The sequence below is a fragment of the Falco cherrug genome, chromosome 6 (assembly GCF_023634085.1).
Source record: "Falco cherrug isolate bFalChe1 chromosome 6, bFalChe1.pri, whole genome shotgun sequence".
NCBI lineage: Eukaryota > Metazoa > Chordata > Aves > Falconiformes > Falconidae > Falco > Falco cherrug.
In genome coordinates this window covers 85,748,447-85,761,060 of record NC_073702.1, presented here as the reverse complement: position 1 = coordinate 85,761,060, position 12,614 = coordinate 85,748,447, and the positions used below count along the sequence as shown (strand labels likewise).

The following is a 12,614-nucleotide window of genomic DNA, read 5'->3' as shown; positions in this document are numbered from 1 at the left end:
TGTCTATATGCTTTTCTGTGCTGCTTGATAAAAAGTGAAGGCATGTCCGTCTCGTTTTGAAAAAAGGCAGGCAATTGCCTAGGATTTTCTTCTGCTTGAAGACACTGCTCCATATTTGCTGTATTTCCACACATCATCTGGGTATTTAACAGGAAATGTACACAGAAAAGAGCTCGCTATATTAAGTTAAATGCTTCCCATTTTGGACCCTGGCTGTCCACAGCAGAAATTCTCTAAGTGGATGACTTACAATCTAATGCTTGCTTTATTCAGAAGAACAGATGCAGAAAAGCAAAGCCATAACTGAACCTGGTACCTACAAGAGCTGTTAACTAAGTTCAGTGAAAGCTTAAATAGCATGATGAAATCCTGACCCATGGCAGCTTGGGAAAATTTTATGTATTCATAAATATGTTCCATCAATAATAGACCTGGGCAGATTCTTGCCTTTTTCTTCTTGATCCCCAAACTGGAAGAGAATAAAGCTTGCGAGAAAGTGGATCTGCATTTACAGAACTGGTCTAACTACAGAGGTGAAAACACATGCCTTCAAATTCAGTTTGAAAACAGATAAAGGAGAGGATGAACCAACATTATGCATGCAGTTATGCAATTAATTTGATTTTGGATTTTCCCTCCTCTGGAACCTATTTATTTTTTTGTGGAGTGCAACACAGGAAAGAAACCAGAAAGGTAGTTTAACCTTTTATTTTTGCTACATATTCTTTTTATTCTTGGGTAGTTTCTATCTTTATAGCTGCCTTATAAGAAATTCTGTACTTTCTGCTAGTTGATAACTTCTACCCTGAACATGTACCTACAGAATGGGAATCTGAAGAATAATAAAATTTGCTTTGAGGTTGAAAATTTATACCAATGCGTTCTTTGCCACATAACAGACAAGAATTTCTTTCTCCAAGATTCAGATCCATAAAGTCACACATGCTGACCAGCATACTTCTAGTGGCCCGTCAGTGACCCTATGTCATATTAATTAATACTTCTGAGATAATCTACTCAGCTAAACACATCATTGTCTAAAATGAAAAGTACACAGCTGCAAAAAAAAATTAAAACCAAATAATATAAAAAAATAATTAAACATACATCTAAAGCAAAGATCCAGAGTGCTGCCAGATCAACAAAATTAAATGAACATCTCTTTATAAGCTCCACTGCAATTCTAACACGTCACCCTAGCCCTTCAAACCATACATCTTTCAGTTCAAGTATGCCCCAACAGCATGTGACAACTGTATAACTTCAGGTGGACATTACTTCTTTTTGTGCAATATTTCACTGAGCAAAAACACACTGAAAGTGATGGATATTTGCATTACATTGAAAAAGCTGATTCAAAATAGTCTTTAATAACTGCAATTTAAAGTAATCTCTTTCCTTAAAACCTGCATATAGCATTTTGGACTACATTCATTTGCAGCACATACTCAGACAGAAAGATAGGAATGGCGGAGAAAGAGTTATCTTGTTCACTTTCAGGAATGCAACTGTCACAATAGCCAAAACATTGCTGATCCAAAAGAAATTCTGACTGATCAATTAGATTTTGCTCTTTCCTCAAAGTATCAGGGCCTGCCATATTCTCCTAGGAGAACAGAAGTAGTGACAGAGATTTCCTCTTAAACAAATACCACAATTCCTTGTTATTCAAATGGAAATGTTAGGTCCCCAGTTAAAACAAAATCATTTTGATATAAGAAACTTTGTAAGGAGAGCCAGAATAACAACAGCTAGAAAGTTAGGTATGAAAACACTTTGCGGGACTGTGTTGCAAAAAGACCAGTGCTATTTGTAGCTGCATACAAAGGGGAAACATATTGTGTAAAGAAGTAATCATCCTTAACATATTTTGCTGTGATTATTAGTATCTGAGTGATGGATGAAAATCTGAGGCAAAATGCATTTATTATTATTATTATTATTTGCTCTTCTGCCTTTACTAAATGACATAGTCGGATCTCTAATTTCAAAATCAGCAGAGAAAAATCAGTATTTTTATTTGGTGGAAGTCCTTCAACACTACTATAAGGAACTGGAAGATTTATTTCTTGCAGTAGTTCTAATCCCCTAGATCTGAATACTTCATAGCCAATTTATAGCATTAAGAAACTGACACTGAAAATTTATTACAGTTTTCACATGAAAACTAAAATTAGAACACACTGAATTTTTAAAGCAGTTTATTATATCTGCCTTGTCATTTATTACCTGGATATTAAATGAATATAGTGCAAGATCATGATTAAAAATATGTTAAAAAGAGTCCCCTTTTAAAATGCTGGCAAAGTATACTGGCCATCATTCAAATACCTGATAATCCCTGTCATATTTAAATATGCTAAAATATTAAATGAGACAAATGCTATTACTGTCCTGTTTTCTCTCCTTGTTGTCATTAGAACAGCAGCAGAAGGTAAGGCACTGCCTGCAGCATGACCACTCTGCTTTCAAACCACTTTTCTGTTCTGGATTAATGCTTTCAATCTTTTCTGCTGTATAATCATCGCTGCTGCAGCAGAGAATGAGCAACATATTCAAATAAATCTACTTTATTTGGATCTGACAGTGGAAAAGTTGTCCTAAAAACTTAATAAGTCTTAAATTCAACTAGATACTAATAATTCTACAGAAGAACTGCTAGGAGGAAAGAAGGGGGCGGGGAGGAAGGAAAAAAAATAGAAAAAAAAAATAGATATTTATTTTTTTTCCTCCTGAAAGTAACCCTGGGTCCTCACTGCATGTCCCCCATATGCTAAGAATCCACCACAAGTAAAGAAACCAACACGGAGGTGAAATAAACAGGAAGATTATGTGGTCACATAGATTAGGGATACAGTTGTAGCATTCTGAGTTTCTTTGTTCTCTGAGCTATAAAAGATGATGACAATCCTGGGTTACAGAAGAACAGGATGAGGTACAGACAGAACTCTGAAAAGGAAGAGGAAAATAGGCGGTCTGGATGACTGAAAAGGATGCACAGAGAGCTTGCAAGAAACAAGCTAACAGGGACAGACAAGAGAATGCAGAGATGGCAGCAAAAACAACAACAACAAATTTAGAAAATCAATAGTTGGAAAAAAACCCCTGAGCATACAAGACTGGCTGCTTCAATACATGCAAGCTCTGTACATATCAGGTGGTCAGTGGTCAAAAAAAGCAATCAGAATTTTTCCCAGCCAGGACTATCTAGTCCCAGTGAAGTTAAACTGCACTTTGCCTTTCTCTGCTGACACGAGGTAGCTTGGCTGGCTGGGTTTGCAGAGTTGCTTCTCACCCTGCTTGATCTTCTGCCTCCCCAGTCATGCCTAAGCTCTTCCCAGTGCCTGTTACACTGCACGTGGCGTGGAAACAGAGAGCGTAAAGGAACTTCTTGGTACCAAAAATGAAAAGTCTCCAGTGATCTTTAAGGACATCTAATCCAAATCACAGCACAATCAGGTGGTCTCAGTCTCACCAGTCTGGGCAGAACGGTCAGTTGGTATTGTGGGATATTTCCCACTGTAAGTTTTGCCTTAGCTGCTCCCAGCAGCTCCAGAGGAAGTCAGGCTAGTGTTGCCTGGGAGCTGGTAATAGTTCCCTGGTTACTAAGGTCTTCAGCAAGATTTGCCTGTTTATCCAAGTTAAATATTAGTGAGAAAGATAACACGGTAAACCCCCAAAATACACCTATTACATGGCATAACGGAATCCACATCTGTACTCTACATTCATATTAGAATATGAATAACCTCCTCTCTCCTCCCCCCCCCCCCCCCTTTTTTTTTTCTTTTAATATGGTAAGACAATTCATCCAAGTTAGAGCAGAGAACAGCCGAAGCAGCCCACACACATATGTACTAGGCTTAAATTCCTTGGAAGGCTATGTTGTTCAAGCTTTCCTTTTATTTATCCAAAATGGCACAAGCAAAAGATGTTATAAAAAAACTTGACAGAATGCTTGGGGAAGGGGTGGTCATTTTCATAAAGGAAGAATATTACTTTCAAACAACTTAGTGTCGGTTTTATGTTTACACAACAGGTACAGTACAGCAGACCACATACTGACAGATTAACAGGACCTCCTACCTTGACTTCATCCTCTCATGCATTCTCCCATGCTGGATGCATTGTTGGTCCAATTCATCATTCCGTTTCTGCATCTTCTCCAATCTGCCATGAAGATACTCTTTTTCCTGACTAAGCTGGTTGACTTCAGATCTACAAAAGTAAAACACAGTGATGATGGATGTTGTCAGATTTCATCCTGCAGTGTGCCATCAATATGTGGCTTCAGCATTTATAAAATTTCATACATGTATATGTAATGCATAAACAGGCTATTACTAGAACTTACAGAAACAAAACACTGTTTCAAATAATCTTAAGACAAAAGAACACGATGCTGAAGGGTATCTGGTAAATATGCCAATGGCAATCATTCAGTCATAGGTTGGCTATGCTAATTTCAGCCTAATTTAAACAGGCATGTCATTTGGCATTATGCATTGATGTTAAATAAGATCAATAAATGTAAATTCATACTTGTTAAGCAAGAATTTGACCAGCATTTTGAAAACATATTTCAAGTTCTTTATTAGTAAAAGCTAACATCTAGTTTAAAAAATGGCTACTAACAACTTGTTTAACATTTACTGCACTGTTCAGGTTGAACTCCGTAGTGGTACTGTTTTAGAAACTTTATTAACCTAATATGCCCAAAATACTCTTACACAGATTTTAAAAAGCACCAACACCGCATTAAGAGGAAAATGAATAGAACCTTAAGAAACAAGGGAAAAACCATACAGGCACACCCTAAGCTACATAAAACTCAGCACAGCCTTTAAGAAAATCAGTCACTTCTAAGCGATTCTTATTCTTCACGGGTGAGCAGAAACACCAGATCCATGAATGACCTGGGACTGCTACTTGCTACATCTCTAACCATCAGCCCATGGAGAAACAGGCATGAGCTGTTTCTTAATATCAGGAAAAGAGCTCAGATTAAATTGTGATAAAATATACATTATGCACTTGTACAGTTTAACTCTTCGGAAAAGGTTAATGAGAACATGTCAGAATCTGCTATACCATCAGAAAGTAAGAATCAAAAGCAAGCAAATTTGTTTTATGGCATCTGCCACTCCAGATCTTGAGGTTAAAAAGCTTCAGATATATCTTTAAATCATAAGCTTAAATATGCTGCAGTTACAGCAGAAAGATACTTTACCTTCCTGGCTGTTACAGAATGCAACAACAACTGACATTCTGAAAAATACAACAAAGTGCAGGGGGGAAGGAATACTCCTCCCTCAAAAACATGTTGTTACACTGACAAGTCAAATCTGGAAATGACAACATAGTCTTTTCATGTTTAAATAGAGAACAATACATGATATCATCTGTGAATCTAAAAGAACTTAGCAAGGGAAACTTTGGAAGAAGACTGTATGTAATTGAATTTAGACAGGGAGTTACAGCTCTATTAAGGAACATCACTGCCAAATACATCAGAATCTGACAAACACATCAGAATTGCACTGATGCATTTGTACATCAAACTTAAATGCACATGAGTTTCCTGGACAGGTACGTAACAGCAGGCAGGATGTTACAGCAAGGTAACTGAAGTCAAATTTTCACACCAATCACTTAACAGAAATACCAGTAACTCTAATGTCAGCATTACCAAAGCAGTGCCAGTCGGACCAAGTGTTATCACACAGCACAAATGCAGCCCGCACTTGATACTGTAAGAAAGTCAATCAGTGGATAAAAGCAAAAGTCCACTGCAGAGCAGCTCAACAGAGACCTGATGTAACAAAGCCCAACCATGCCGTAACATGGTCTAAACTCCGGAGTGCATTCCATTTTTTCCAGCAAAATGCAACAACAGCATTTGTCATGTGGGAATACTGTAGATTATTATGTTGGTAGGGTTTCCCAACTACGGGATCCTGCTCATTTTTCTGGATTTGTATGTGGCTGTCTCATTCACAGCAACAGCAAAAGCAACTTTCAAACTGATACAAATCTCAAAGTTGTAAAAGGACTTAATCTCCAGTACATTTGAAGGTGCCCAAAGTCTTTCTGGAAAGATCAATGGATTCAAACCGACAAAAAACCAAAAAAAAAAACCCCAAAACCAAAGCAAAACAAAACAAAAAACCCACACTAAAAAAACTTAACACACACAAAAAAAAGCTACTGAAAATTATAATCAATGAAACAAAAGAAGTACTGAATTAATTAAAAACATGAGTAGCATGATCTCTAATCTCTAAAATACAGCCCTAAATGTCTGATGCTTTGAACCATCTTTCATGAATTCTCTTCTCCTTTTGTAATTACAGTTGACCTCAGCAAAAATATTAAAATCATTCCAGTTAAAACACTATTTGCACAATGTCCCTTCCAAGTAAATACATAAGAGTCCGACCACACAGGTCTGAGTATTTCATTACACTGAAATTTTGGAGGACAGCACACATGATGGGAAGAATGTCTATTAAGGTCAATGTTAAAAGGTTCATGTGTGTCAGCATTAAAGAGAGAACACCAGTCTCAATACAAGACTGCACGCCAAGAGCCTTCATTATCACCTGCCAAAGATTCCGTCTGCATCTCTAAATATACCATTCATTCACCTCAGTTTCCAAAGATTAAGATAGTTCAGTTAATTCTATGTGATATTTAAATAACTTCAAAAATTGTTGGGTTAAAAAACCCCACAAACCTAACCATCATTGTAATATGCCTCACCAACTGCACTGAACATGACAGCACATTTGTACTAGGAGTACCAATTCCACCCAGCCGGGGGCAGGACCAGGTCTGTGTAAATGCTCCTGAGTCACAGCTCACAAGCTGCCACAGCAGGGACACGAAGAGAGAGCGGGGCAGGTGCCCAAGTACACAGTCCTGAACTTCAGAGAGAGCCCAGACGTAACGCCAGGGACAGAGGTCAATCTAGAAAAATCTACGCATCAAGTGTTATGTCTGATGGATCCAGAACAACTACAGGAGACAGCATGGACATGCTGATGTTGCTCCACCAGAGCTACTCTGGGTCTGACAGACCAAGTAGTAAGCCATGGTGGACTCAGAAGAAACTGAAGGGTGCAGATGTTATGGAGTGTAGCCATCTGAGATGAACTCTGCATGGAGTTGCTCTTCTGCAGACTCAGGCTGGCCCCACAAGTGGTGTATTCATGTTAATGTATCTCCATGTGCTTCCGAGATCCGATAGACCCAAAAGACTCGTATTGAAATCAGTATTATTTCAAAACTGCACAGCGCAAAGCTACATCATCACATGAAAATGAAAACGAAAAATACATGGTTGTAAGCAGATGGGTAATAGATTTTGCCAAATTTCATTTACCTGTCACTACATCAAAAATAATTGATGCTGACTCGGGAGGACAGGGACAACAACAAAAGAACCCCTCTATACTTCTGGATCCATTCAACTACCAAGAAAGCCTCAACTTCTATCTAAAACCAAATTTAACAACCATTCTTGCTAGAAGAGTCTTGGAAGAAAAATCCCAGGTTCCTGGAAAACATTTAAATACTGGAGGCAAAGAACTAGCAAATGTGAAATAGCCAATATTCAAAGTCAGTCTTAGGATATTTTTAGGATGAGCTGATTTTTGAACGCAAAGGTAGCAAATGCTGCATTTGCTCCTCTGAACTACCTTTGGCACTGCAGTGCTTTTTAAGCACTGCCTTTTCTTACTCTTAAAACCAACTGTTTACTTATACAGCAATTAAATACATGCTCTAAAATACCTTCTACTGACACAGTATTGTTGCATATAATTTTAACGACTGATCCTTCAGACAGACTGTTTCACATCTTTGTATGGCTACCTTCAACAAACATTTCACTCCTGGTATTGAGCGTAATGACTGCAGTCAACCAAACATGGAGAAAAATAGTTCAGCCGGGTGTGTGTTCTTTACTTCAATTAAACTCACACAGTTGGATGCCTACTGTTGCCAAACCAGTAATATAATTTATACATTATAGTCCAAACAGTAAAACTACACTAAAAGTCATTTAACAATATTTATAACACCATAAAATACAGTGTTAAAATATATGAACTGCAATATGTACTAAAATTATAAAATTTGTTTCTCATCATCAGTGATTAAAACCAGGATCATTGCTCTAGCTTCAATACTCACAACCCTGGTGACAGATTAGAATTCAAATCTTAATGATCAATTTACAATTAACAAGATAGAAGTGAAACAAATTAAACCAACCATTATATATAACGAGACCCAATGGACTCCCATTGTTCCCCTTAATTACAAAACGCAAATCACAAATACACAGTGGGTAGTGTTAAGCATTAATCTACAACCTAGAAACTCAGACAGTGACAATCAGAGAGAAAAAAAAAAAAAAAGACCAAAACAACGGAGGAGAAAGCAACAAAGGACTATATTTTTAAACATGCCTATGCATACAAAAAACTTCACAGACACTATCTTCTTTCTGCACAGCTTGAGGGGTTTATAATTTGTCTGACATTGTCTTTCTAAAGCTTTTCTAATCCTGTGTAGGGGCTAGCTCACAAAAATGGTTCAAGTTTACATATAAACAAGAAACTTCAGTTTAGGTTTCTCAAAAAACTTGTATTAAATATAAAAATATCTGTGCAATTCAGAGGTGTGCCACTGGAATTGCGCAAATATGTAGTTGCCACAGATCTGTTTGAAATGCCTCTTATTACAAATGGGCCCTTTACTTCCTATCAAACCACAAAAATTTTATATAAACTTATTCTTGCATCTGTTATTAAAAAGCTTAAGTGTTTTACCAATGGTATTGCCAGTATACAGTTATTTCTTAACCCCAGGGAAACGAAGGCACAAAGATTCTAGAAGTACAGCAAGAAAATACACATCCAGGTCCAAAATTCAGTTTATGATAATGCCAAAAACATAGAAAAAAAACTGGGATAAAAAAAATCCACATAAATAGGGCACACTGCTGCTTCATGATCTGCTTTTATTAATGTACACGAGAACTAAGTTACAAAACCTTCCAGAAATGATTCCTATTTTTCAGAAGGCAAAGCTCCACCACTCTATCCCAGAATTGTAGTTTTAGCCTACATCCAGTGACAATGAGGATGAAGATTGCCTTTCGGAGAGATGCTACTGAAAGAGATACACTGATCATGCACTTCTAACTTTGCCCAGATCATTTTCTGCATCTGATCTCCAGATCACATACTTTTTAGAAGCCATCTTTTCATTTCCCATTTTCCACCATCTCCAGTTCCACCTTTCTGTTCTCATTTCCACATGCTTTTCTTTGTCCCTACCGATTTCTCCATTCACTGCAGCAGCTCCCACTCCAAAGAAGGCAAGCTCAAGCTATTTTAGGGCCACTTCTGAGAATGAGAACCGCTTTCATACATTCTTCCATACTGTTTCTTGCACAAAATATACCACTTTCTGGAGACCCAAGAGGGCTCCTTTTCCTTTTTTCAGGTTCTTGACATAGTCAGTTAATGCTGCTAGGTGGAAAAACACTTGGCAATCTCTGGTATTTATTTTCAGAGAATAATGTGTTTTCACAGTATGTTTTCTGTCTTTCCTTCATCCTTTTACAGTTACTAGTCTGTGACTGTGAGCTCTAGCAACAAAGTCTGTGTGCATTTTTATTGCTGGAATAATAATACGATTTGAATCTATTTAGATTTTGTATTACTTTAGCAGAGAGAGAGAAATGCTGTTTGTTTCTCCCTCAAGTACCCATCTCAACACTTGCAAGGGAAGATGGATTACATTTCCTCAAGTTTCTCATTTTTTCCCCAAACACTCTGGATGGGATTCATCCCCCAACTTCAGCCACTTAACAGCTAGTCAACACTTTATATTCAGTGGAAAGTAGGATGGGCAGTGGAGGCAGTACCTGTGGGAAGCATCATCTATTTTTTTATATATGTATGTCTGTCATCTACTTATATCATTCCCCTTTGACCATTCCCAGAAACAGGATACTGGGATAAATGAGCTCTCTCCCCGAGTGAGTGTTGCCCCTGTTATGTTACCTCAGCAGGATGATTAAATCCGCCCAGCAGAAGAATCATATCTTGAAAACCAATTTTATCTTTCCTGAGTGTTTTCTTTACTTCACGTAAGCCATGTGAGATGAATCCTAGCCTTAACTACCAAATTCACTTTGCACAAAATCAGAAGTTGCAGAATGCCAACTCACCAGTTAAGTCCTGTTTATTATATTGAATATGAACCCTGCAGAAAGTTTCAACACTTACAAATGGAAAATCAAATGATTTACTGCTACAGACCTACAAAATTCATAATCTTCTTTTTTCCAGGATAGTCCTGTCCTATAGAACTTTTAAATGGATACCTTTACACTTTTGTATTTATTTAAACCAGTTATAGCTTCCAGGTTTTATTCTAATCCTGAGTTTTTAATGGCTTTGTATCTAGACCTGCTATTGATTTTAACAGGAGCACCACACAGGCGGCAGCAGAATCAGCTTAAATAACAAGCAAATTTGACGACAATTATGTCAGAGATAATTATTCAGTGTGTACTATTGTGAATGGAGCTTTAAGTAAATAATTAAACCAACAGACTACAGTTTTGAGAACTTCAAATATTTAGTATTTTTCTTATAAGTTCAGATAGACTTGAATTGTATCTCTGTTAACAATTTCCCACTCTTCATATTAAGAATATGAACATCAGGAAGAAAACAGAATGCAATTTTTACTTTGGAATTGTCTAAGAAATTTGAAGTAATAGACAGAAACATAATGTGAAAAGCTGAAAATTAGAATTACCCTGGATAAAAATCCATTCCTTTTTCTTAAGTGGCATATATTATATTGGGATGTTGTGTCATGCCCAGGACAAGATTAATAATAATAAATATTAAAATACAAATAAAAAGAAAGAAGCATGTCCTAGTAATAAAAGGGACAGGATGAGAAACATATACTAACCTGTATTTTTCTGACATTTGTTCCAACTTCCTTGCCAACATACAACATTCTTCTTTTAATTTTGCTATGAATTTGTTCTGGGAGGTCAGCAATGAATCCTGTTCATTTACTAGAAATTATAAAATTATAAAACTCGAAATTTATTTTACAATTATAAAAAGTTATATATAATTTAGAAACAATTTTATTTATTATTAATTTCTTTCCTCTAGATCCTTCTGGTTTTGGTATGATTATCAAACTTCAGCTACTTGGACATGGAATTATGATATCATCGTTCACCAAATAAAGGCTTAATGTCAGAACAAGCTAACCTAAAGCATTATAGCGATGTTGCCACTGAATCGGGTCTTTATGAGAAGAATCATCATAAAGACTACGTATTTAATCTGGTGGTTTTGCTTTTCAGCTGGAAGTTCATTGACATTTCTGGGAGGAATGAAATTGGCAAGCCATGCCTTAGCAGCCTTTTGCTTGCTCAACTGGTGCAGAGGATACACTGGCAACACAAACACTTACACTGTAGACTCATTTAATTCTATCCTAAAAAAGCAGTTCTTTTATTTACTGGGTCCTTTATTTACTATGATTCATGTATTTTTTTCTCTTTAATGGTAAGATATAGACTTATTGTCCAGTGAGAGCTGCAGTGAAACCATTTTATAAATTAATTTTCAGTTACCCTTCAATCTGGGCTGCACAAAAACTTGTGACCTAGAAATCAAGCAAATTTATTGTTTCAAAAGGAAGATATTGCAAAATTATGTTTCTGGATTTCTGCTTTTAAAATCAGAGAGATCACTGTTACCCACATTTCTTGTATGTGTGTAGGGTCATAATACACAAGGATTTCTTTATGTACACAATAAATTACTATCATTTTCAACTCTTCCTAATCCTACTAGAGATATAGAAAACCAAACTCAGTCTTGGTGTTGTTTAATTTTTGTATACTGGGACAATTTATGCACTGGGAGGGTAAATTACACATCTCTTGTGCAAAATTATACTGGTCATATGCAGATGTGCTGGCTGGAGTAGGGAAAAATTATTCTGAGAGCTTCTTTTCTTTTCCTGCTGTGTAGACAGCAGCCATAATGTAGCTGTCTGCATTCCCTGCACACACGGAAAGGTCCTCTAGTACTGTGATAACGCTGCAAAAAAAGGCAGAAGATCAGACAGGAGATTTAAATGTACCTGCAACCTCAGGTATTATGTGACACTGCTTAGAATTAATACACGCTACATAATTTTTCTAAAGGTATTGTAGGACTGGTGGGTAATGATGGCATTTTATTAAATGCATGAATATACCATGTTCCGTAAGAGCTGAAGCTCCTCCTCCTTTCCATGCTCAAGGGTTAGAGATTTCCTCTCTAAACACTCCTTTTTTGGTTTATAATATGAACCTTTATTAATGTTGTTGGCATAGTAGTTCACAATAACAAAAGGCTTTTTTTGTTTGTTTGGAAAACCCATTTTACTTCCAGATTAAAGGTCTGAAGTTATTGATCAGCTAAGTCAATGCAATGAAGTCTCCTATTATGAGAACCTGAAGTATGCAAGGGATTAAACATCCTTCTTCTAGATTGAGAGTGTGGGGCGAGGGG

At 36.8% G+C, this 12,614-nt stretch overlaps 1 protein-coding gene across 4 annotated transcripts in view; it reads right to left on the bottom strand.

Moving 5' to 3' along the window:
• SDCCAG8 (SHH signaling and ciliogenesis regulator SDCCAG8) overlaps positions 1-12,614 on the bottom strand; it is a 116,378-nt gene that overhangs the window by 38,163 nt on the left and 65,601 nt on the right. For 3 of the 4 annotated variants that reach the window (XM_055714535.1, XM_055714536.1, XM_055714538.1), the window contains 2 exons: positions 11,005-11,113; positions 4,087-4,218 (listed from right to left, as the gene is read on the bottom strand). In XM_055714535.1, the coding sequence (XP_055570510.1) occupies positions 4,087-4,218; positions 11,005-11,113 (241 nt within the window). The remainder of the gene's footprint in view (positions 1-4,086; positions 4,219-11,004; positions 11,114-12,614) is intronic. The other variant, XM_055714537.1, reaches the window with a different exon arrangement.